This window comes from Sitophilus oryzae, unplaced genomic scaffold (genome assembly GCF_002938485.1).
Source record: "Sitophilus oryzae breed Bouriz unplaced genomic scaffold, Soryzae_2.0 scaffold_810_pilon_pilon, whole genome shotgun sequence".
Classification (NCBI taxonomy): Eukaryota; Metazoa; Arthropoda; class Insecta; order Coleoptera; family Curculionidae; genus Sitophilus; species Sitophilus oryzae.
The window spans coordinates 6,604,209-6,626,687 of record NW_022147429.1 but is presented as its reverse complement, the minus strand read 5'-3'; the positions used below and the strand labels follow the sequence as shown (position 1 = coordinate 6,626,687).

At 32.2% G+C, this 22,479-nt stretch overlaps 1 protein-coding gene across 6 annotated transcripts; it reads right to left on the bottom strand.

The window, feature by feature from the left end:
• Positions 1-977: 977 nt before the first annotated feature.
• LOC115888976 (proline-rich protein HaeIII subfamily 1-like) lies at positions 978-21,572 on the bottom strand. 6 transcript variants are annotated; one of them, XM_030908868.1, is made up of 6 exons: positions 21,248-21,572; positions 21,127-21,186; positions 20,160-20,291; positions 20,058-20,081; positions 19,440-19,505; positions 978-2,511 (listed from the first exon to the last, which is right to left on the bottom strand). In XM_030908868.1, the coding sequence occupies exons 1-6, from the start codon at positions 21,303-21,305 to the stop codon at positions 2,369-2,371; spliced, it is 483 nt and encodes a 160-aa protein (XP_030764728.1). In that variant the 5' UTR covers positions 21,306-21,572; the 3' UTR covers positions 978-2,368. The 6 variants fall into 6 exon arrangements, with proteins under 6 accessions (XP_030764728.1, XP_030764731.1, XP_030764732.1 ...); XM_030908871.1 differs by lacking the exon at positions 20,058-20,081 and having other exon boundaries at positions 21,248-21,562; XM_030908872.1 differs by lacking the exons at positions 21,127-21,186; positions 21,248-21,572 and adding an exon at positions 20,480-20,784.
• Positions 21,573-22,479: the final 907 nt, after the last annotated feature.

The window sequence follows — 22,479 nt, the reverse complement described above, 5'->3', positions numbered from 1 at the left end:
ACCGGAAATTACTGCAACTTTTGATTTTTAAATGGCACCTTCGGTATTTTGTTCTTATTTCGAATATGGTTTATTTGAAATTGCAACATGCGATTCATAACGACAATTTGACTCAAAATACCAAATGTGTGGTACCAAATTATTCGTAAAAAAATGCTTTTTCCCAAATATACTGATAAGCCACCATCGTGAAAAATCTACCATCTACCATTTGAAAAAAATTGAGATATTTGGATGCATCTTTTAACCGACCAAGATAAGGATAAGACACTAAAAACATTAGAAGATCAAATCTATTTTTCCAAGTCTCCTTATTAAAAATTAGTGTTTTTAACACAGCCGTCGAAACCGTGGAGCCTAGATTGAAATTTAAAATACAATTTTGTGTTAAGCAAAAATGTCAAAAGTTGACATATCATTCTATTCAGAGTGTCATTTTCTATCGAATAAAGTAAAAAAATACCGAGTGCTATTTAAAAATCAAAAGTTGCAGTAATTTCCGGTAAAAGAGGAAATGGCCGATCAGAATTGAATACGTCAATCAATTCTAATTGTCATATACTAACGTATCAAATCTCTTTTTTTCCGTGAACAAGTAAAAAAGGCTATAGGGGTGAGCCACTTTTGAGACGCACCCGGTATTATTCAATTAAAAGTAAATTTAATCTCATTATGAAAAAAAATCTATTATTTGCCCTGTAAACTATAGGATGATTGTCTAATAAAACAAAATACCGCTATAAAGAATATTGTATTTATTTCGTACATTTAACATAAATACATACAGTCTTAATACTTCATAAATATTTATAAGCATAATATATAATTATAATAACTAGAATATTTATATTTATTTATCCATTTAGGGGTTGTAACAGCTCTTAAAAGTATCACAAAAATGGTAAATTATTTACTAAGATAATGAAGAAATTGATCAAACCATGCATATAATAATGACTTAGGGTAACTCGTAAATCTTTTTTTTTGAGTATATACGTATCAAAAAATCTTGGAATTGACACTGATTAAAAATACATGATTTTGTTAATACTCAATGCCTAATATATTCGTCTAAAGTCTGTCCAACAAGAATATACATGACAGTTGTCTGCTAATTTAATTTACAGTAAATTGTATCATTTGTCATTTTTTGGATGTCCTACGTCAAAATCTTCCCTAACTCCTTGGACAGACTTTAATTATCAAATTATATATAAAAATAATATATGGTCCAATTTGCTACAAGCAACTTTTTGAGAGACATTTTGTGCGCATTAAGAAATAGATAATGTCAAATAATAATTTTTTATAAATGCCATTTGAAATATACCTATTTTACGCTAAAATGGCGATGACACAATTGAATAAAAAATACATTAAGAAATAAAATGAACCCATTTGATAAATATATAAAAACATAGATCTACTCTAAATAACAATAAATTTAAATATAAAAATATGTATATACACTCACCGACACGAAAAACGGGCACCTTAAAATTTGTACCTATGTATTTTAAAGTATAATATATTTTGTTCTCGTTGGACCATTCTGATTATTTTTCAAGCAATTTGTAGCTAAATTACGTGATATTTTAGTACTTCTTTTTAAATTAAAAATGAAAATCTGCCCATATGCCAATTATACAAGGGAAAACAAAGTGTTAATATTTTGGTAAAAGTTTGAAACACCCTGTAGAATATGTTAACAAAGCAAGAAATTTAAAAATCGCTTTATCATCTAGATACATCTTAATAGAGTTTTTGTTTTTCTAATGTCATTGTCAATTGAAAAGTCATATTATTATGTGAAGGGCTTTAAAAATCATCAAAATCGGTCCACTAGTACACAATATAGAAAACTTTAAAATACATCAAAATTTTAAGGTGTTCATTATTTGTGCCGGTGAGTAAATGTAATTTTATATTATTTACAATGAATAATCCCTAAATTAAAAGAACTATCTTTTTTATTGTGTATTCATTATAAAATAAGAAAATATTTTTCATCTCATCTCTATTTATCTTATCTGAAAAACTGCAAACACAGCGAAGAAAAAAATGTCACTATATCGGTTTAATTGAAGATGTGTACAGTAACTGAAATAAATTGATTCTTTGCCTATTAAGAAAGTTTTCTGAGAAACTTTTATATTTTTTTATTCCATTCCTGACTAAATTTTATAGATGTTTTAAATTAAAGATAGTAATTCCAACGGTGCTAGTAATATTTCACTGTTTATTTTTTATTTTTCGTAGGAAATATATAATAATAATAATCTGAAAACGTCAATGAAAACTATAAGTGATAATGGACGATTTAAGATAACAACCAATCTGATTTAATTCATTGTATTATTGTTTTAACTTAACTTTGATAACTGGGATTATAAGGAGCTTGTTTTCCATATCCTTCGTGGATAGGCTGTGGTGGATGCATTGGGGGTTGTGATACTGCTATATCGTAGGGCGGTGGCTGGTGTTGAAATCCTGGATGAGGTGGGTAACCCCCTGTAAAGTAAAAAGAGGAAATACATATATCGAACTCTTTTAATGTCTTTTTTTCTCTGTATCAACAAAAATATCGTTCATAAATTATTTTCGTGGGTATTGGTCAATTTTAATTTAACGATTGCTATAGATTATTTATATATTTATAAATAAGAAAAAAAAAACATATAGATATATCTTTAAAAAATAGTTAGCTATTAAACAGCAATCTAAAAAATAAAAGCTATCTTTTCCAAAACGCCACTGCGAAAATCAGCTTGTTACTGGAGATGAACCTACCACAAAGATATAGATATTGTTTAAAAAAACATTATTTTACTGTAGAGCAATAGTGAAAATATTAAAATGTGTTTTAACCGAAGTTCTTTAACTAAAGACTAAAAAAAATTTTTTTTTCAAAAAATTCCAAATTTATTTTTTTTTCGCGAAAAAAAATCATAATCGTGTTTCTGGGGTCGAAATATACCACCCCTAAAAGTATTTGCACTTATTTTAAGACTCACCCTGTATATATAAGAACTTTAGTTACATTTTTTCTAACTAGAATTATGTTTTCCATGTGATGGACAATTCAATATCACTTTAACGTATTTTCAGCAAAGTGTATATAAGTATTAGCAGAATACAGGCAAGCCTGGATAGCAAAGAAACAGCACTTTGTGCCTTCTTGGACATTGCAGGGGCGTTTGACAATATACCTCACAAGGTGGTCAAGAGATCTCTTGAAACAAGAGGGGCGAACAGTACGATAATTCGCTGGTTTTGGGAAATGCTCTCAACACGAACAGCAGAGGCTGAGATAGGTACCAAAACTGTAGTTGTTAAAACAACGCAAGGAACTCCACAAGGTGGAGTGACCTCCCCCCTACTGTGGAGCTTGGTAGTGGATGAACTACTGGAAGAATTAACTCTAGCGGGAATACACTGCATAGGGTACGCAGATGACATAGTCATCATTGCACAGGGGAAACATGAAGGCACCCTGTGTGATATTATCCAAAGAGGATTCCGCATCGCTGAGAGATGGTGCAGGACTGTCGGGCTGAGTATTAACTCAGATAAAACCGCAGTAGTGCCATTCACCAGAAAGCGAAGTTTGAAAAACTTGAAAAGAATCCATCTAGATGGAAAGGAAATACTGCCATCACAGGAAGTGAAATATCTGGGAATAACCCTGGATAGTAAACTTCTCTGGAACAGGCATATTAAGAACATTACCAGCAAAGCCACAAAGGCTCTCATGATATGCAGAAGACTGGCGGGAAATAGGTGGGGCTGCGCCCCTAACATTTTGCGCTGGATGTATACCATGATAGTAAGACCCATGATTACTTATGGAGCAGTTGCTTGGTATACAAAACTAGAGCAACGTACAGCAAGGCAAACCCTGTGCAAAGTACAGAGACTGGCATGTATCTGCATCACAGGTGCCATGAGAACATGTCCAACAGCAGCAATGGAGGTCATTCTAGACCTAACACCACTGCATATTGTCGTCGGTAGTTATGCCAATGCGACAATGATTAGAATGGTCATTGACGGAAACAGTACTGGGAGAATTTTCAGGTCAGGGGCTTGGAACACCCTCAAAAAGAAAATTCCACTTCTCCAACTCCCAGTGGATGACATACCAAGAATTTACAACTTTGAGAAACACCTCACTGTAGTATTGAGTAATAAAAAGGATTGGAAGAAAGAAACGCTTACTCAGCATATAAAAGACCATACCATCACGTGGTATACTGATGCTTCCAAAACCAAAGCAGGGACAGGGATAGGAGTATTTGGGCCGAAAACTGAATACTCCGAACCAATGGGCACCTACCCCAGTATCCTTCAGGCAGAAATTTGCGCTATCGAAAGATGCGTACAATTTATCTTGGATAGGAACTATCGAAAACAGGAAATTGCCATCCTATCCGATAGTCAAGCAGCACTTAACGCGATCAACTCAGTAACCATCAATTCGAAGTTGGTCAAAGAATGCCTAGAGAAGCTCAACAAATTAGGCAAAGAAAATAAAGTCCTCCTACTCTGGGTGCCTGCTCACCAAGGGATAGAAGGCAATGAAAAAGCAAATGATCTAGTAGGAAAGGAGCGAACACTCCACTAACTGGACCAGAACCGTTCTGTTTTCCAAACGGGAACCAACTGAAAGCGGAACTGAAGAATCTGGAAGACTCCATCCGTAACTTGGAATGGGTGTCCTCCAACGGTCTAAGACACTCGAAAAGTTCCTTAGAACTTATGACCGAGAAAATCAAAGGTTTTCCTTGATTTAAGTAAAACAATCTTCGGATTGTCACGGGGTTTCTAACAGGACACTGTCTCCTCAACGAACACCTCATTAGGCTGAAACTGAGAAACAACGGCGAATGCAGATTTTGTGGGGAAAATGGGGAAACACCAGAACACCTTATCACTGAGTGTGCCGAGACGACGACCATTCGTGCCATGAACCTTGGCACGTCTGATGTCGAGGATGGAGAGCTGGCCTCTGTGGAGCCGTCTCAGATACTGGCTTTTCTTAAAGCCCTGAGACTGTATGATGAGTTATAACTCGTTATAACTCAAGAAAGGGGAACACACAATAGATCTATAAGGTCGCGGTGATTAACTCCCCTTCTAAACATTCTACATTCTACATTCTACAAGTATTAGCAGAGCAAGTAAACCGACGAGTAGCGACAGTCCGGTTTTCAATTTACTTTGGGCTGCGCGATTGGCATTTATCAAATATCTTCCAGAATGCCTCAGGCAACGAATCATTTTTTTAATTATTTATTAGCTGTAAGATATTTTGTACATTCAAATATAGAATAGAGATTAAACAAAACAAAAAAAATATGTATAAAACTTTTCGTAAGCTGAGCAGTTAAATAGGTAGTCTATTCTTGACAACCAGATGAAACATATTGGTGACATCATTAAGGTATTTCGTAAATTACTGAACATTGGTAATTGTTATTATTACCTATTTGGTAACTGTTATTATTATTTGATAATTGTTATTATTATTTAAATGGGCTGTCAAACGATTTTTTATTCTGACTTTTTGATTTTTAATTTGAATTTTCTTTATCAATAAAAGTTCTCATCGCAAAGTTTATTACTTATTTTATGCGAGAAAAGAGACACTGGTAAATCACTTTTGGCCGTAGATGCCATATTTGAAGTAATTCCAATGCAGTGGCGGCTCGTGAAGGAAGGTTTGGTTTGGTTGGAAAATAAATTTCACCTATGAAGTATTATTCTGCGACACGTTGTACTAATTTTTAAATGGTACGAAACCTATTAGGTTTAGTACCAAGATATTTGAAACGTTCTTAAATACCTATTGCCTACCTTGCCTCTTATCGTTAAATATCGCGGAAATTTATGACTCCTTAATATTTGCCCTTTTGCAGTTTCATTTCGTTTTAGAAAACCAGTGATCCAAGTACAGAAAGAATAACGTTATGAATAGGATTCAAAGAAATTGATAGTGAATAGGAAAAAAAGAAACACTAAAATTCAATTCTTCCTCGGAACGGGTGCCGGTGCAATAAATAAAATAATTCTTACCGGTGAAGAAAGGCTTAACCTTCAAATTTCAACAATATTATTTGTTGCATTGAATTTTAAAAACTGCTAAAATTCTTTATCTTTTGTTAGAGTTAAAATACTTTTATTTAAATATAAACTTAAATTTAGAAACACAAACAATCTAAATAATTCTCGCCTTAAATGTCCAAATAAAAACAAAAACATACGCTAATTAATTCACCTACGCTGTACTCACTACCTGCACTTTAACTTCATGAGTCATGCATACAAGATTGAGACGTTGTCGCATTTTTCAACAGTCAATAGTCAGATTATTTAAACTACCAATGAAAACAAACCCTCAAGCGCCAAATATCTCGCCTCAACCCTGCGATAGAGGTGTACCCCGTCGTCGGCCGTCGACTCGCATGGTCTTAAATCGTCGCTCATAATAGGTAGGCAATTCGAACTCTCCCAACAATTATTTCGCCTTTGTGGAGTCGCGTACTTTTTTGGCTGGGTTTACACGGTTTACATTGCGCCTGACCATGGATGTATTTATATATTTTTTTTAGTTTGATAGTGTTGAATGTGTTGTAGAATTGTCATAAGTTCATTTTAAAGGCCTCAGAGGCCTACCCTGACAAGCCACCACTGTTACAATGCAAACGTGTGTAGTGTTATGGTTATCTAAACACAAATTAACTGCCTTTTTAAATAAAGCCTGTTGCTGATGCTTTTTATACAGTTTAAGAAATACAAGTGTGTTTAATTATTTTAGGCATTTTGAAATAAGTATCAAAGTGTACTTTACTGTATAGAATCACAAGTATTTTCATAAGTTTATTTTTAAAATAGGTACCATTTACCTGAAAAAAACTGGTATATGCGCCCAAAATTATAAATTGAAAGACAATCAAAATTAATAAAGGCCTATAACATACCCCCCCTACATGAATTTAACAAAAACGGAATTCACTGAATTAGTAATTCAAAATGTAATTATTTTTTTCTAAACAATATGAACTGATCTCAGACACCCTAAACCTAAAACGCATAATCAGAATTCGAAAATAAAACGCATAATTGACAAATAATGATGACGTTACGTTCTATTTTCAAAACAGCATTTTTTTCATTAATATTACTTTATTTTATTAATCATTAATTTACTTTTATATAAAAAACAATTATGATTGTGACTGACAGAATTGTGCAAATAATAGTTTTATCAGCGGCTCAACAGTAATATATACCGGGTGTTGCATAGTCGAGCGGGACATAGGAAATCCCATGTAAATTTTAATGGGGTCAATTATTGGCTTCTCTAATTAATTTAGAGAATAATTCTATTTAGGATTATTGAAGAGCACTAAAACCCACATTCAAAAGAATAACTTTAGATATTTTTAATTAGCCCGTTTACGAGTTATCGCCGATTTCTTTTTAAATATTCTCCTTTCTTATGGCCCTATATTTACTTATGAGCATCAGTCAAGGTAAAAGATAAATGTCAAATGAAGTTGTCATTTCAGAAATTTATCTATTTAGTGCTTTATTATTATTATTAAAAACTCATACCTACATCGAAAATATTAGCCATGAATTACACTACCGAAGAAAAAGTATTGATGATTAAATGGTATTATCAAGGAAATAGTTATCAAAAGGTGTCGGACATGTTTGCTGCTCTGTATCCGAATAGACCGATAACTGGAAAATCTACAATCGCAAGGAATATCCAGAGATTTGAGACCAAAAGTACCCTAATAAATAACTGCAGATGGGAAGCAAGGCAGGAACAAAGAGAAGATGCAAGAAATGATACCGACTTGGAAGTTTTATTGTGCGTGGAAGAGAACGATGGAAAGATCAGCACAAGGAGACTTGAGGATGAAATAGGAATAGATCACACTACAGCGTTTCGAATTTTGAAACGACATAAATACTATTCCTTCAAATATGAAAAGCACCAAGAGCTACGAGATGGGGACGAAATACGGCGGCAGGCGTTTTGTTTTGATATGATGGAAACACGGATAGGGAATTTTTAAAAAACATATGTTTCACTGACGAATGCACGTTTACCTTAAATAATGGACCCAATGTTCAAAATTATCGATATTGGAACAAAGAAAACCAACACAGGATTGTCGAAACAAGTACGCAATATCCACAGAAAGTAAATGTTTGGGCAGGGATATTCGGATATAATATTATCGGGCCATTATTTCTTACGCGAAATTTAAAAGCAGAATCTTATTTGGAACTACTCGAAAATCATATTTTACCTGCTTTACATGATGCCGCTAGGGAAAATCAGGAAGTTTGGTACCAAATGGATGGCTGCCCGGTACATAGTACCCTGGCTGTTCGGGAATATTTAGACAATAGTTTTAACGGAAACGTTATTGGCCTAAATCATACAGTAAATTGGCCAGCAAGGTCTCCTGATATTTCGCCAAATGATTTCTTTCTCTGGGGCCATTTAAAAAACAGGATATACAAGGATAAAAAATACCCAAATCTAGACGAGTTAAAAAATGCTATTTCTGTCGAATGCAATAGAGAGAGAGCGAATGTAAGAAGAGAAGTCTAACAGTCCATGGAAGAATATTTGAACACCTTCTTAAATCCTAAAGTTCTAACAATTTAATAGTACCTAATATAATATGTTATTGAATATTGTAATAATACTATAATTAACCTTGTAATTGATTACTTTATTTTACTTTAATTCATATTAAAGATGGCGGCAGCTATAAATAATGTTCAAAATTGTAACAAGTGTTTTGTGAATTTTAAGCAAAGCGATACTATAATTAAATGTAGCGGAATATGTGAGCAAATAGTGCATAAGCATTGTACCAATCTCGGAAGAAATGAAAGTAAAATCTTACCAGAGTGTCCTAATCTACGATGGTTTTATTGTGATCAATGTGTCAAAAACACATCAATTTTGTCAGCAGTCTTCCGGAATTTAGACAAGAAATTGAACGAGCTTCTGAAAACTGTAAGTACACAGTCTACATTAATCAAGGAGCAAGGCACAAGAATACCCACACTAGAAAAATCTTTGAGTGTTTACCAAAACCAAGAAAATAAAAATATTGGCAATAATATAACCAAAACAACAAAGTCACCGCCATCTACAACCATAACGTTGACTGGAACCCAACAAATAGAGGAATCTAGACTTAATCCAAGCGTTATTAAGGTAAACCACAAGAGGGAGACAAATAGCAACAATTTGTCGAATAAGGGCGCCGAAAAAACCGGAGCTATTAACAAATCCCATAGAGAGTTTTCGCATCAACAACGTAAGAAATCCGGAAGACCCAAGCAGCAGAAGTACATCAAAGGTAGCAATGTAGAGAAGACAAGTCTTAAAGCTGTTGAGAAGCATGCCTGGATTTATGTTACTCGTCTGAATAGAAATACATCTCAAGATGATATAATATCTCACATTTCTCAGATCTGCAAAGTTGAGTGTACAAAGTTAGAACAGAAAAACAGCGACAGAGTGGCATCGTTTAGAATTCGCGCGCCATTCGACAAAAAGAACGAAATCATGGATGGAAATATATGGCCCAATGGAACGTGGATCGACAGATTCCACTTCCCATCTAACAAGACAAAACCTCAGGACTTAAGAAACTACGGCACAGGTGTTTCCGACAACGAAGAAGATTTTTTAAACAGGACCATGATCGAGATACCATCAACATAATGCATTTTAATATTCAGGGATTGACCCCAGACAAGCTGATAAGCCTGGAAGCAATTCTGGATGAATCCAAAATCGATGTCTGCTATCTGTCAGAGCATTGGACAGAGGGTAGTATTAGCTCTTTGAGTTTTGGTAATTATAGAGTGGCTAGCTCATTTTGTAGGAGGGAATTCAAGAGAGGTGGAGTCTGCATCATATTAAAAGCCGGCCTTGATTGTATAAATGTTTTAAATGAAAAGATCTGTATCGAAAAAGAATTCAAAATATGCTCAGTTAAAAATATGAAAAAAGAACGTTTAACGATAATCGTATATCTTCCTCAAAAAATATAAATAAAACAGCATGGAGGGTCACAAACGAGAACAGACAAGGAAGTAGAAATAGTTTATCCGTATCGCATTTATATGACCCACTCTCCGAGAATGTTATTATTTCAGATACAAAAACAATTTGTAATAAATTAAATAAGTTTTTTGTCGATAATACCACACAAAACAAGAAAATCTAGTTTTTTAACAATAATTCTTTAAATAGGCCATTTTTTCTATATCCAACCAATCCTGAAAAAATTTTGAAAGCTATACACAGAGTATCCAATAAACGATCATACGGCGTCGATGGTCTTCCGGGCACTTTATTAATCGAAGTTGCGGAAATATCATATCCTTTGTCGGTGGTCATTAACCATAGTTTTGCACAGAGGATATATCCCGACATATTTAAAAAATCTCGAATTTTGCCAATCTATAAAGGTAAGGGGGATAAACGCGAAGCAAAAAACTATAGACCTGTAGCCCTTCAGAGCCAGTTTGCTAAAATTTTTGAATATTTTAATCAAAGGCTTTGTAAGTTGTTAGAAAAATACCATCTTTTATCTCCCCATCAAAATGGATTCAGGGCAAATTTCTCCACAGAAACGGACTTAATAATGCTACAAAAAATATTATAAAAGGCTTAGAAGAACGAAAATTTGTTTGTGGTTTGTTTTTTGATATGACGCGTGCATTTGACTCGGTGAATCATGAACTTTTAATTCATAAATTAAACTGCATGGGTATTCGGGGCCCTCCTCTGAACTGGCTAAAATCGTATCTGTCTAGCAGAACTCAGTTAGTTGAGAAGGACGGTACTAGATCTGAGATGGAAAAAATTAGCCTAGGAACACCTCAAGGCTCTTGTCTATCGCCAACGTCATTCAATGTATTTATTAATGATTTACCACAAAAAACATCCACGTATGGTATACCAATCCTATACGCGGATGACTGTAACGTCATAATACAGGCAGATACCTATAGGGAGCGAACTGACAAATGTAACTGGACAGTCCAGCAAATGCTGAGCTGGTGTTACCATATAATGGACTTAAACTAAATGCTTCCAAGTCTAATATAGTAGAGTTTGCTACAAAGAATAGATCCCTCGACTATAGTTTGTTAGTGAAGGCCGAAAATCGGTCTCTTGAGAGTGTCCACTGCAGTAAATTCCTGGGCGTACATCTAGACCAGAAGCTAACATGGAGAGGTCATACCAAGTTTATTTATTTATATTCATTGTATTTATATTCAATTATTGTATTTACAATTAAGAATGGGGAAGAATTATCCCGACGGCGCGGCGCCGCGGGAAGTTCACAGTCACAACACCCGCTACAAAGATGAATTTGATATCCCATATACGCGCCTTACTATGGGACAACACAACCCATCGATATTTGGGAGAAGGTGTTTAAATAAAATGAGAAGGGTGTCCGTAGAGTTTAACTCTCTAAACCTAAACAAAAAAAATAAGTTTAATTTAAAGAAATTTTTTATATTATGGAGCTACTACACCCTAGACGAATTCTTCTGGGAGCCGGAAATTCCATGCTTGTCAGCAGATATATAATAATATTTCTTCTTTAGAATTGTTTTTGTTTGTGTATAAAAACGGTATATATTTGTTTTATATTTCTATTTGTATGATTTTATATCAAAAATTGTTGTTTTCTGTATATATTTTTCGACGATCCTATAATCTAAGTACCATGTATTTATATTAAAAGGAATTAATAAACTAAACTAAACTAAACTAAACTATTAATTTGTATTTATAAATACATCTTTAAGATTTCCGATGTAGGAATGAGTTTTTAATAATAATAAAGCACTAAATAGGTAAATTTCTGAAATGACAACTTCATTTGACAGTTATCTTTTACCTTGACTGGTGCTCATAAGTAAATTTAAAAATTTAACGTAATACTGGAAACATCACATCAAGCTTTTAGTTATTTTATGAAACAGAAAAAAATACGTTATGAATGGGGCTGTTTTGCAGTTTACGAATATGTTAGCGTACTGCGTTGCTTCAAGTGTTGGAAATTTGGGCATATGGCTAGAACGCATGGTACAAAGAATACAAGGTATGATATTGCGCAGGTTGGTCGCTACGTCACAGGTGATAACAGGCGCTATTGGTCAGCACGCTCCGCGCGCCAGGCCAAATCGTCAAGATATTGTTATAAACCTGTTTTTTTTTTGTTTATATACCGTCATTGAATTATCGCTAAGCAAGTTACTGTGGAGCAGTGCATAAGAAGTCGGGCTAGGAAGCGAGAGACCGGAGTTCGAATCTCGACCGGAACATCACTTTTTATTTATTTTTTTAAATACTGTTGTATTCTATAGTTGATTTTTGTAGTAGTAGTATAAAAAAAAGAACTATTTATTCTGTTATGTTTTAATCTCCGTTATTAATATAAATTGATTGTTAGTACAATACCTCATTTAATATAAAATAATATTCTACTTTTTGAAATGTATCGGGCCCTAATTGTACCTAAAAGTAATATATTTTTAGTGATATACCATATTGTAAACTATTTAATATTTCAGTCACTTAAAAAGTTAATTTGCATTGAATAATTGCCTACCATTAAAGGAAATTTGAGCTATATAATCCTTGATGGGCATATTCTGGGTATGCAAATACTTCCTTTAAATTTTGGGTGTCGTTCAACCGATTTATTCTCAAAACCAGAAACATCTACATATAAAAAGAAGCACAGGTCACTAATTATAATAAACTTCACCCTTGGTATTACTTCCACTAATTATAATAAACTTCACCCTTAGAATTACTTCTATCACAATTACAATACGTTCATCTGCATTGGCATTTTCTACTTTTCGATGGGAAACAATAAACTTCCCAACATTTTTTAAATGATGTAACAATTCCTCTTGTGGTTACTTTTCCATAGATATCCTCAACTCTGTCCTCATGTGAATTCAGAGGCAATGAAAATGAAAATTATTTACCATAAACATCGCAAACTAAAAACCTAATAAACAATTTTATACCGAATATAGAAATAAATTTAGTATTTTTACCTATTATCGTCCAAATCCATGTTAATAGATAATTATTATTTTTAAATATATTTTTGGAACTGCTGGTTTTAGTAATTATTAAATTAAACGAACTAAAAAGTCTTAAAAATAAACAATTCTTAACCATAACCAGAGCCATAACCTCTAAAATGCAGATCTCCTGTCAACTTTCTTTATTTTTTATTTATTCCTCATTTTCCTAGTGACGTCACAGGTGGTATGCGCGAACTGAACGAAATTGGAGCCGCTATCGATCATACCTTGTATTCTTTGTACCATGACTAGAACGTGTCGACAGGAACATAATACCTGTTCACAATGCGCGGGAAATCACAAATCCGAGGCATGTACTTCACAAGAAAAATGTTGTGCAAATTGTAAATATGTTAGTACTGTTTTGAATGTGCCAAATATTTCTTATGATCATTCAGTGTTTGATCGTGGCTGTGTTTCGTATCAGAGGCACTTAGAGAAACGTAGGTTGAACGTTAATTTTGAATAGCCATTAAAACAAATTAAAGAACTGTGTCTGTGTATCAATATTCAAGGATTTACTAATAAAATAAATGAATTGCGACAACTCACCCGTGATAGCAATCCTTTGATTATCTGCGTAAATGAAACACACGTAACGGACGATTTCCTCGACAGTGAACTATTTATTGATGGATTTTGGACATTTTGTTTGCTACTCTCAAAGCCGACACACGGGCGGTGTAATAATTTATATAAAAGAATATATCCAAGCTTCAGTTGTTAAGGAAACAGTGTCGAAACTGTTGTGATTGGCTCACTGTATCGTTCCCCAAACGGCAATTTGGATACGTTCATGTTATTTTTTGAAGAACTACTTGAGGACGAGGTTATTGCGAGTAATAACGCTGTTATTTTGGGTGATTTTAACATTCGCTTTGATTATGACAATAGAGCCAAAGAAAGATTAAATGCTATAAGCCAAGACGCCGGTTTTACTCAAATTGTTAAAGACGACACAAGAATAACTAATGTATCATCGTCATTGATCGATCTAATATTTACTAACGATTATAATCTTGTGGAAGCTCCGCGAAATTTTCCACAGATATCAGACCACATGATTATTGGATGCTATCTCGAGTCACGTGATTATACAAGGAAACAAGAAGACACCTATAAACGCAAACTAAATGAAGAGTGCATGGAACAGATAATAGCGGAACTTAATACCAAGTCTTGGAATTATACTTCAACAGATGTAGATATTATATACAATGACCATACAGAATATTAATGAAGTTGTAAATACCATAGCTCCCTTGAGCAAAGTTAATCGCCGTCATGTTTCCTGGATGAACGCTACTGTATTGCAAACACGGAATGAACGTGATCACGCATATAAGAAATTTAAGTTTACTAGAAATCAAGTGGATTGGAGAAATTATCAACAAAAGAGGAACAACTTTGTTCATGTGTCTAGAACAGAAAAAATAAAATTTTATGAACAAAATATTGACAAGTGCAGAGGTGATAGCAATCGAATGTGGCACACACTGAAGCTTCTCATTGGGAAGGATCGAGGTAGTGTGGAATGGGAAAAGATTCAGTTTGACAGTGGGGACCGCAATACAAAGGTCGAGAATAAATTTAATATATTTTATAGAGATAGCATTACACAAATTGCAAATAGTATCCCTTGTGGTACCTTAGATTTGGCGAATAGCCTAAAAGCAGTAGAGACAGAATTTTCAAGTTTTTCGCGGGTTACATTAAGCCAGCTAAGAAAAATAGTTTTTCAATTTAAAAATAAGTCAACAGGTGATAATGTACTAAGTATAGAGTTGATGAAAAGTATTTTTTGTATAGTGGGTTATCCACTGCTTTATTTGATAAATACATCATTGTCTACGGGTAAAGTTCCTGAAGAATTAAAAATAAGGACTATTGTACCGGTACCAAAAGTTAAGAACCCAAAAAAACCTGAGGACTTTCGACCAATTAATTTGCTACCTTTGGTGGACAAGATTCTGGAAACTATCGTTGCTGAACAGTTGAGAGAATACTTGGAAAAGGGAAACTTCATCTACCGTGGACAGTCGGGGTTTCGTGCAAAACATTCTTGCGAGTCCGCGCTGCAATATGTGTGTTCAGAGTGGCGTAATGAAGTAAGTCGAGGAAACTTGGTGGTTAGTGTATTTATTGATCTGCAGCGTGCGTTTGAAACTATAGACCGTAGTATACTAATTGAAAAACGGTACAGTTATGGTATTAAAAGTACAGTAATTGATTGGTTTCGTAGTTATTTAAGTGAACGGTTTCAAAAAACTAGAATTAAGCTCAGTGTGTCACTGGACATTGAAAATAAATTAGGAGTGCCTCAGGGAAGTGTACTTGGGCCATTATTGTTTTTAGTGTATATTAATAAAATGAATAGGGTTATAAATAGATCATTTGTTAGTTTGTTTGCTGATGATACTCTAATTTCTGTTGCGGGAAGCAATTTTAACGAAATCGTCAATCTAATGAATAGCGAATTAGATATTTTGTATAATTGGCTTTGTGGTAATAAACTGAAATTGAATGCTTCAAAAACGAAGGCGATGATTTTCGGCAGTAAAATAAATTGTAAGAAGTTTACAGATAATAATTTTCTATTGCACATTAATCAAGTGAAAATAAACCTTGTAACGGAAATTAAGTATCTGGGTGTTGTTTTGGACCCGCAATTGAGATTCTCCTTGTACATTGACTATATGTGTAAAAAGTTAGGTAAAAAAATTGGAATGTTTAAAAGAGTGTCTAAAGAATTGACTCTGTGGACTAGAAAAACTGTTTACAATACAATAATCTATCCACATTTTCAATATTGTAACTCATTACTATTAGCATGTACAAGGGGAGATCTTCATAGGTTACAATTATTGCAGAACAAGTGTATGAGAATCATTATAGGGTGTAATAAATACACACCTGTAAAAACAATGTTAAACATTTTGCAGTGGAACTCGGTCCAATTTGATTTTAATCTACAAGATCGAGCATGGTTTGTTGCCTAAGTATTTTGATATATTTGTGCGTTGTAGAAATGAATGTCACAATTATAATATAAGAGATAAAAATAAATATAATATAATTAAAGTATCTACATCGCAACTTCAAAAACAGCTGTTCTTTGATGGATTGAAATTGTATAATAAACTACCAGACGATTTTAAATTGGCAAATAGTATTTATACATTTAAGAAACTAGTTTCTAAGTATTACGCTGATAATTTGGATATTTAAGTGAAATTACATATATGTAAAAAATTGTTGTTAAGTAGCATTTTTGCTAAATAAAGAACTATTATTATTATTATTATTATTATTATTATAAATACAAGGTCATAAGAAAGGAGAAATATTTAAAAAGAAATCGGCGATAACTCGTAAACAAGCTAATCAAAAATATCTAAAGTTATTCTTTTGAATGTGGGTTTTAGTGCTCTTCAATAAACCTAAATAGAATTATTCTCTGAAATAATTAGGGAAGTCAATAATTGACCGCATTAAAATTTACTTGGGATTTGCTATGTCCCGTCCGACGATGCAACCCCGGTATGTGTTGTAATTAATGTTTATATAAATAATGCTTATGTCTTTGTGTTGGATCCATTTCCAGTAATAGGCCACTGACAAGTTGATTTTCGTTTGGATTCAACGCAGTTTTGGAAAAAACGCTTTTATTTTATAGATTTCTATTAACAAAACAGAAAAAAAATATTTTTTTTTCAAAAATTATAATCCTAAACTATTATAAAACAAAAATATTTTAAAATAGTTGCTGGTATATTTTGTAATATGCAATTGTTTATATTACAAATTAATATAAATGTAAAGTTATCAAATATCTGTTTAAACTTTTAAACATCTTTATCTGTTTGAACAGCTTTATGCCCAATTGCACCGTTTGTATAAACTTTGTTTAAAGGCTAAACAGTGATTAACTATATAATATCTTATTATAGTTAATCACTGTTTAGCCTTTAAACAATGTTTATACAAACCACAAAACATCCCCCTTTAGAACTTTTTCTTTAATGGCCATAAGCGGGAATAAAAGACCAACCGCCCGAACAAACACTAGAGGTGCCACCGGTCATCAAATGGTGGGAAAACTGCGAAAATTTAATCATCTAATTTTGACACAGGGTGTCGCGCTTAACTTTTTTAATTTTAATACAATATTCATTGTTTTCGAACTATATTATTAGACTTTGTTGTATTTTGTGAATGTATAAATGTTTTCTTAGTATAAAGTTGCATTATATTAATTTAAATTATATTACATGCATATTTAAAATTCAAATATTATGACATATATGTCAGTTGCCGTCACAAAACATCCCCCTTTAGAACTTCATCTATCATGTTAAGAAATGAAAGTAAATAATAAAGCGCCTCTCGTGTTTGTTCGCACTCTAAAAATTTCAATTAATTCCTGTATTATTTTATTTATTTTTAATATATTTTTTAAATTTACATTTTTATAATTGTAAAGTAATATATTACATTTAAATGGAATATATTACATAACAATTATGTCAATTACAGGATTAGAAGCTTGTTTTCTAACATTTTTTAAATAAAACGAATTATAAAATTTCAATATATGTATATTTGTCGTTGGCATGAAAAAAGTAAAATATAAAATGGACAAACGCTTACTTACATTGCAATAAAACTTCCACTTTTAGTTTTGCAATCCAAACGCAATATTTCTATTTCACAAATAAAAATATCCGACAACACTAAAATCACTGAAACTTCCGCGGCTGAAAACGAAAACTGAAAAATATAACGGCACTTTTTGTTTTGGACCTGCATATCAACATTACGCTGTACTATTATGTGTTTGTTGTTAAAATAATATAAAATATCTAATTATAACTTGTAAATTTTAATATTTTAACATGATTTTAACGACTCTTGACAAAAATTAACTTTTTGTTATCAAGATGACATTTTAGACGGCAACTGACATATATGTCATAATATTTGAACCTTAAATATGTATGTAATATAATTTAAATTACTATAATGCAACTTTATACTAAGAAAACATTTATACATTCACAAAATACAACAAAGTCTAATAATATAATTTGAAAACAATGAATATTGAATTAAAATTGAAAAAGTTAAGCGCGACCCCTTGTGTTAAAATTAGATGATTAAATTTTCGCAATTTTTACACCATTTGATGACCGGTAGCGCCTCTAGTGTTTGTTCGGGCGGTTGGTCTTTTACTCCCGCTTTTGGCCATTAAAGAAATAGTTCTAAAGGGGGATGTTTTGTGGTTGCCGTCTAAAATATCATCTCAGAGTATCATCTTGATAACAAAAAGTTAGTTATTGTCAGAAATAGTTAAAATCATGTTAAAATATTAAAATTTACAAGTTATAATTAGATATTTTATATTATTTCAAGAACGAAAACATAATAGTACAGCGTAATGTTGATATGCAGGTCAAAAACAAAAAGTGCCGTTATATTTTCCAGTTTTCGTTGTCAGCCGCGGAAGTTTCAGTGATTTTAGTGTTGTCGGATATTTTTATCCGTGAAATAGAAATATTGCGTTTGGATTGCAAAACTAAAAGTGGAAGTTTTATTGCAATGTAAGTAAGCGATTGTACATTTTATATTTCACTTATTTCATACCTACGACAAATATACATATATTGAAATTTTATAATTCGTTTTATTTAAAAAATGTTAGAAAACAAGCTTGTAATCTTTTAATTGACATAATTGTTATGTAATATATTCCATTTAAATGTAATATATTACTATACAATTAAAAAAATGTAAATTTAAAAAATTATTAAAAATATATACAGATATTAATTGAAATTTTTAGTGTGCGAACAAACACGAGAGGCGCTTTATTATTTACTTTCATTTCTTAACATGACAGACGAAGTTCTAAAGGGGGATGTTTTGTGATACAAACGGTTCAAGTGGGCATTAAAGTTGCAATATTAATGCCCACTTGCACCGTTTGTATAAACTTTGTTTAAAGGCTAAACAGTGATTAACTATAATAAAATATGTATAGTTAATCACTGTTTAGCCTTTAAACAAAGTTTATACAAACGGTGCAAGTGGGCATAACTCAAATATTATTAGAACAGATATCTGTACATTATATTAAAAATCAATTACACAATTTGAAAGAAAATAGTTGATTTAATTAATTTTGCTCTTGAAACCACATAATATATAACCATAGATAAAAGAAAATAATCTTCTATTAAGATATATAACTTTATTATTTATCTTACCTGGAGGTTGATATGGTGATCCACCTGGAGCCGGTCCTGGTGGATATGCTCCATGAGGAGGATATCCTGAAAATATATACTCAAATTTAACCATCATGCAAACTCCATATTATTAAAAAAAAAGTAAAAAAGAATTCACACATAATACAATACACTAAAAAATGCACAGCTTCTTTTCATCATAATGAATAATTGAAATGAATTAGAATCTACTTAAAAAATCAGATGCTCACCATTAGCATAGCGAAGTTAATTACTTAATTGAATTATTATTTATATGAAAAACATTTTTATTATCAATTAACAGATTAAGTATATGTATATATAATATATAAACTGTTGAAAATACTGTCTTCCCCTGTTAGCACTTTATCATATTTTAAAATAGATATTTAAATACATTATGCTGTAAAGTTAAATACATATAACACAATTATAAAAGTGTTTCTGTAATATAAGCAATCGGTCACTAAACAAAGTTATTATAAAAATATTGTCTTAAAACAACAAGATAAAATTTTAACAGTATAACTATCACAGTTACTTCCAAGCACTTAAAACTATATAAATCTACTAAACATGCAAGAGAAGCCCTACTAAACAATGCTATAAACATACCCATTGGAGGGGGAGGATAGTAGCCTGTGAATTATAAAAAATGTTAATAATTTTAAAAATGTAAACTTTAAAATTGCATTAATATATTATTTTCTATTTTACCTGCTTGAGGCAAAGGCATTGAAGGTGGTGGGTAAGAAGTTCCTCCATAAACCCCTGGTGGAGGTCCACCATGAACTGGATATGGCTGCTGTGGTACTGGCTGAGTAGTAACTGTTACATTACCAGGACCATCTAAATTTAAAATTTCATATAAGACAAGTATACTGGTGATTAGTAAATGACATTAGTATCAAAAGTTCCATCAAAACATGATTCTTTCACACATAAATTGACCTTGGTTACAAAGAAAGGAAAGATGCAAATAACCAACTCAACAAAGATGCGAGTAACAAACTCAAACTTACATCCATATACTGTACCTTCACGTTTTCTTTTACAACACCAACCACAAATTGAAACAATAATAATTATGATAATAAATACAATAATAGGTCCGACTAGGTCCATTTTTAAGGTATAAAAGCGATAGTACGTTCTTTTTTTTACCAATGATTGATGTGAAATATATTCTAATTTATTATAAGACTTAATATTACGAATAAGGAAGAATGATATAATTAAACATCACTTTTCTATTATTTTCAAGTATTTCTAATTTCTATTAAGTGATGTGATAAGTGACGAAAAAACAAATAGTGATAAGTGAAGACAAATGACATGACATGACATATGACATAAGCCAAAAGTGGACATGACATATGACATCATGTCAAAGATGACAAATTATGTCAAATACTTTTCTCGATCTCTCTTCTCCACTCTGCTCCACTCTCTTTCATCATGCTTTCATAAAGGCTTTCATCCTATGCTTTCATCTATCATCTATATCTATGGATCTATGCCTCTCCTTTTCTCTTTTCATGGAAATAATAAATATATATAATTCGTCATACGATCGATACGTCACACATCATGTGAAAAAGGATTTAAGATAAAATTTGGGAATCGGTGTTAAATTCCTTACTCCGTTCGTAATAATTCAGTATAATAATTCTTGTTTACTTACTTGCATACGGATTTGAGTTGTGATTTGAATCATTACTTTTACAGCACAAGCAACAAAGACCTAAAACAGGTTTTTAATAACAAAAATAGGTAAAAATATATTGTGAAAACCTGTCAGTTACCTAGGCAAAGACCACATTCACAACAACACCTGAGCAATTCACAACAATCATCATCCATGTTAAACTGTTGATTTACACTTTATTAAATAAATGTAAAATGTGCAATATTGGATTCATAGTCTCATAACAAATCGTATGATCACTATGATATGGCTATGAGCTATGATCTATGATCGTATATTTGTAAAGTTGACGTATTGTTTAACCATTTAGGTCGTTTATTTCATAAAGTAACTAAAATAAAAGAGTGTTTGAAAGGTTGTCTAACTTGGCCATAATGTTGCATAGTTCAGTTAGGGCTCCAAAGCGTCGCCACCTGCTACCTGTCACGTATCATGACAAGATTGACAAGTGACATGACAGCAAATTATTTGTATTTTGCAATTATTTACAATTTTGTTTTGAATTTTGGAATTTTGTTATTATTTTGTGTAGCATATACTTTGTTTGTTTTGTGTTTGTGCGTACAGAAATTATGGAGGAAGTGTTATTTCCCGAGGAACCGGAGAACTTATATTTCTCTATGATTTGAACTTTATGTTTTGTGCTATGTGTTTTGCAGCCATCATGTAATATTTTGTTCAGTCGGTGATGTGATTTGAACACGATCCAGGAAAGGGTATCATGCAAAGCAAGTTCGATTTGTAAAGACATTGCCCGTATCTGAGCTCCGTGAACGTAAAATGAACTGACTATAAATTTGCGTCTTCATTTTACAGTGTTGAACATTTGCTACCTCAACTGAACTTCAACTGCTGAGTTTATAAATCCAACTTAAAGGTGAATTAATTTTTGGTGATGTCTTATTTAAATCTTAATCTGTTATAATGGCATAGATTGAAAACCGTGCGATCTTATATGCTTTGTTAGTAGCGTTATTAAATATGTTTTATAATACTCTGATACTATAGGTTAATCGAGGGGTACACCGCTGGTGTATTTTGGTGTACAAGATACAAGATGTTGGTATTTTTTCGTGGTATTATTGGTATTAGTACGAAATTATTTGACATTACTTTGGCATTAGTGTACAGAAATTCATCAGCGGTTTACCCCTCGAGGTTAATTCAGCATATTTTTATATTAATGTTTTATATTATCAAATTTAATTTAGCATTTAACTGTAAGCATTTGAAAAGTGTACAATAGTTTATACTTACCAAATAATCCGTTTTTAAAAATAAATTTTCATTATATTTTTTGCAGTTTTAATTTCGTAATATTTTTAAAAA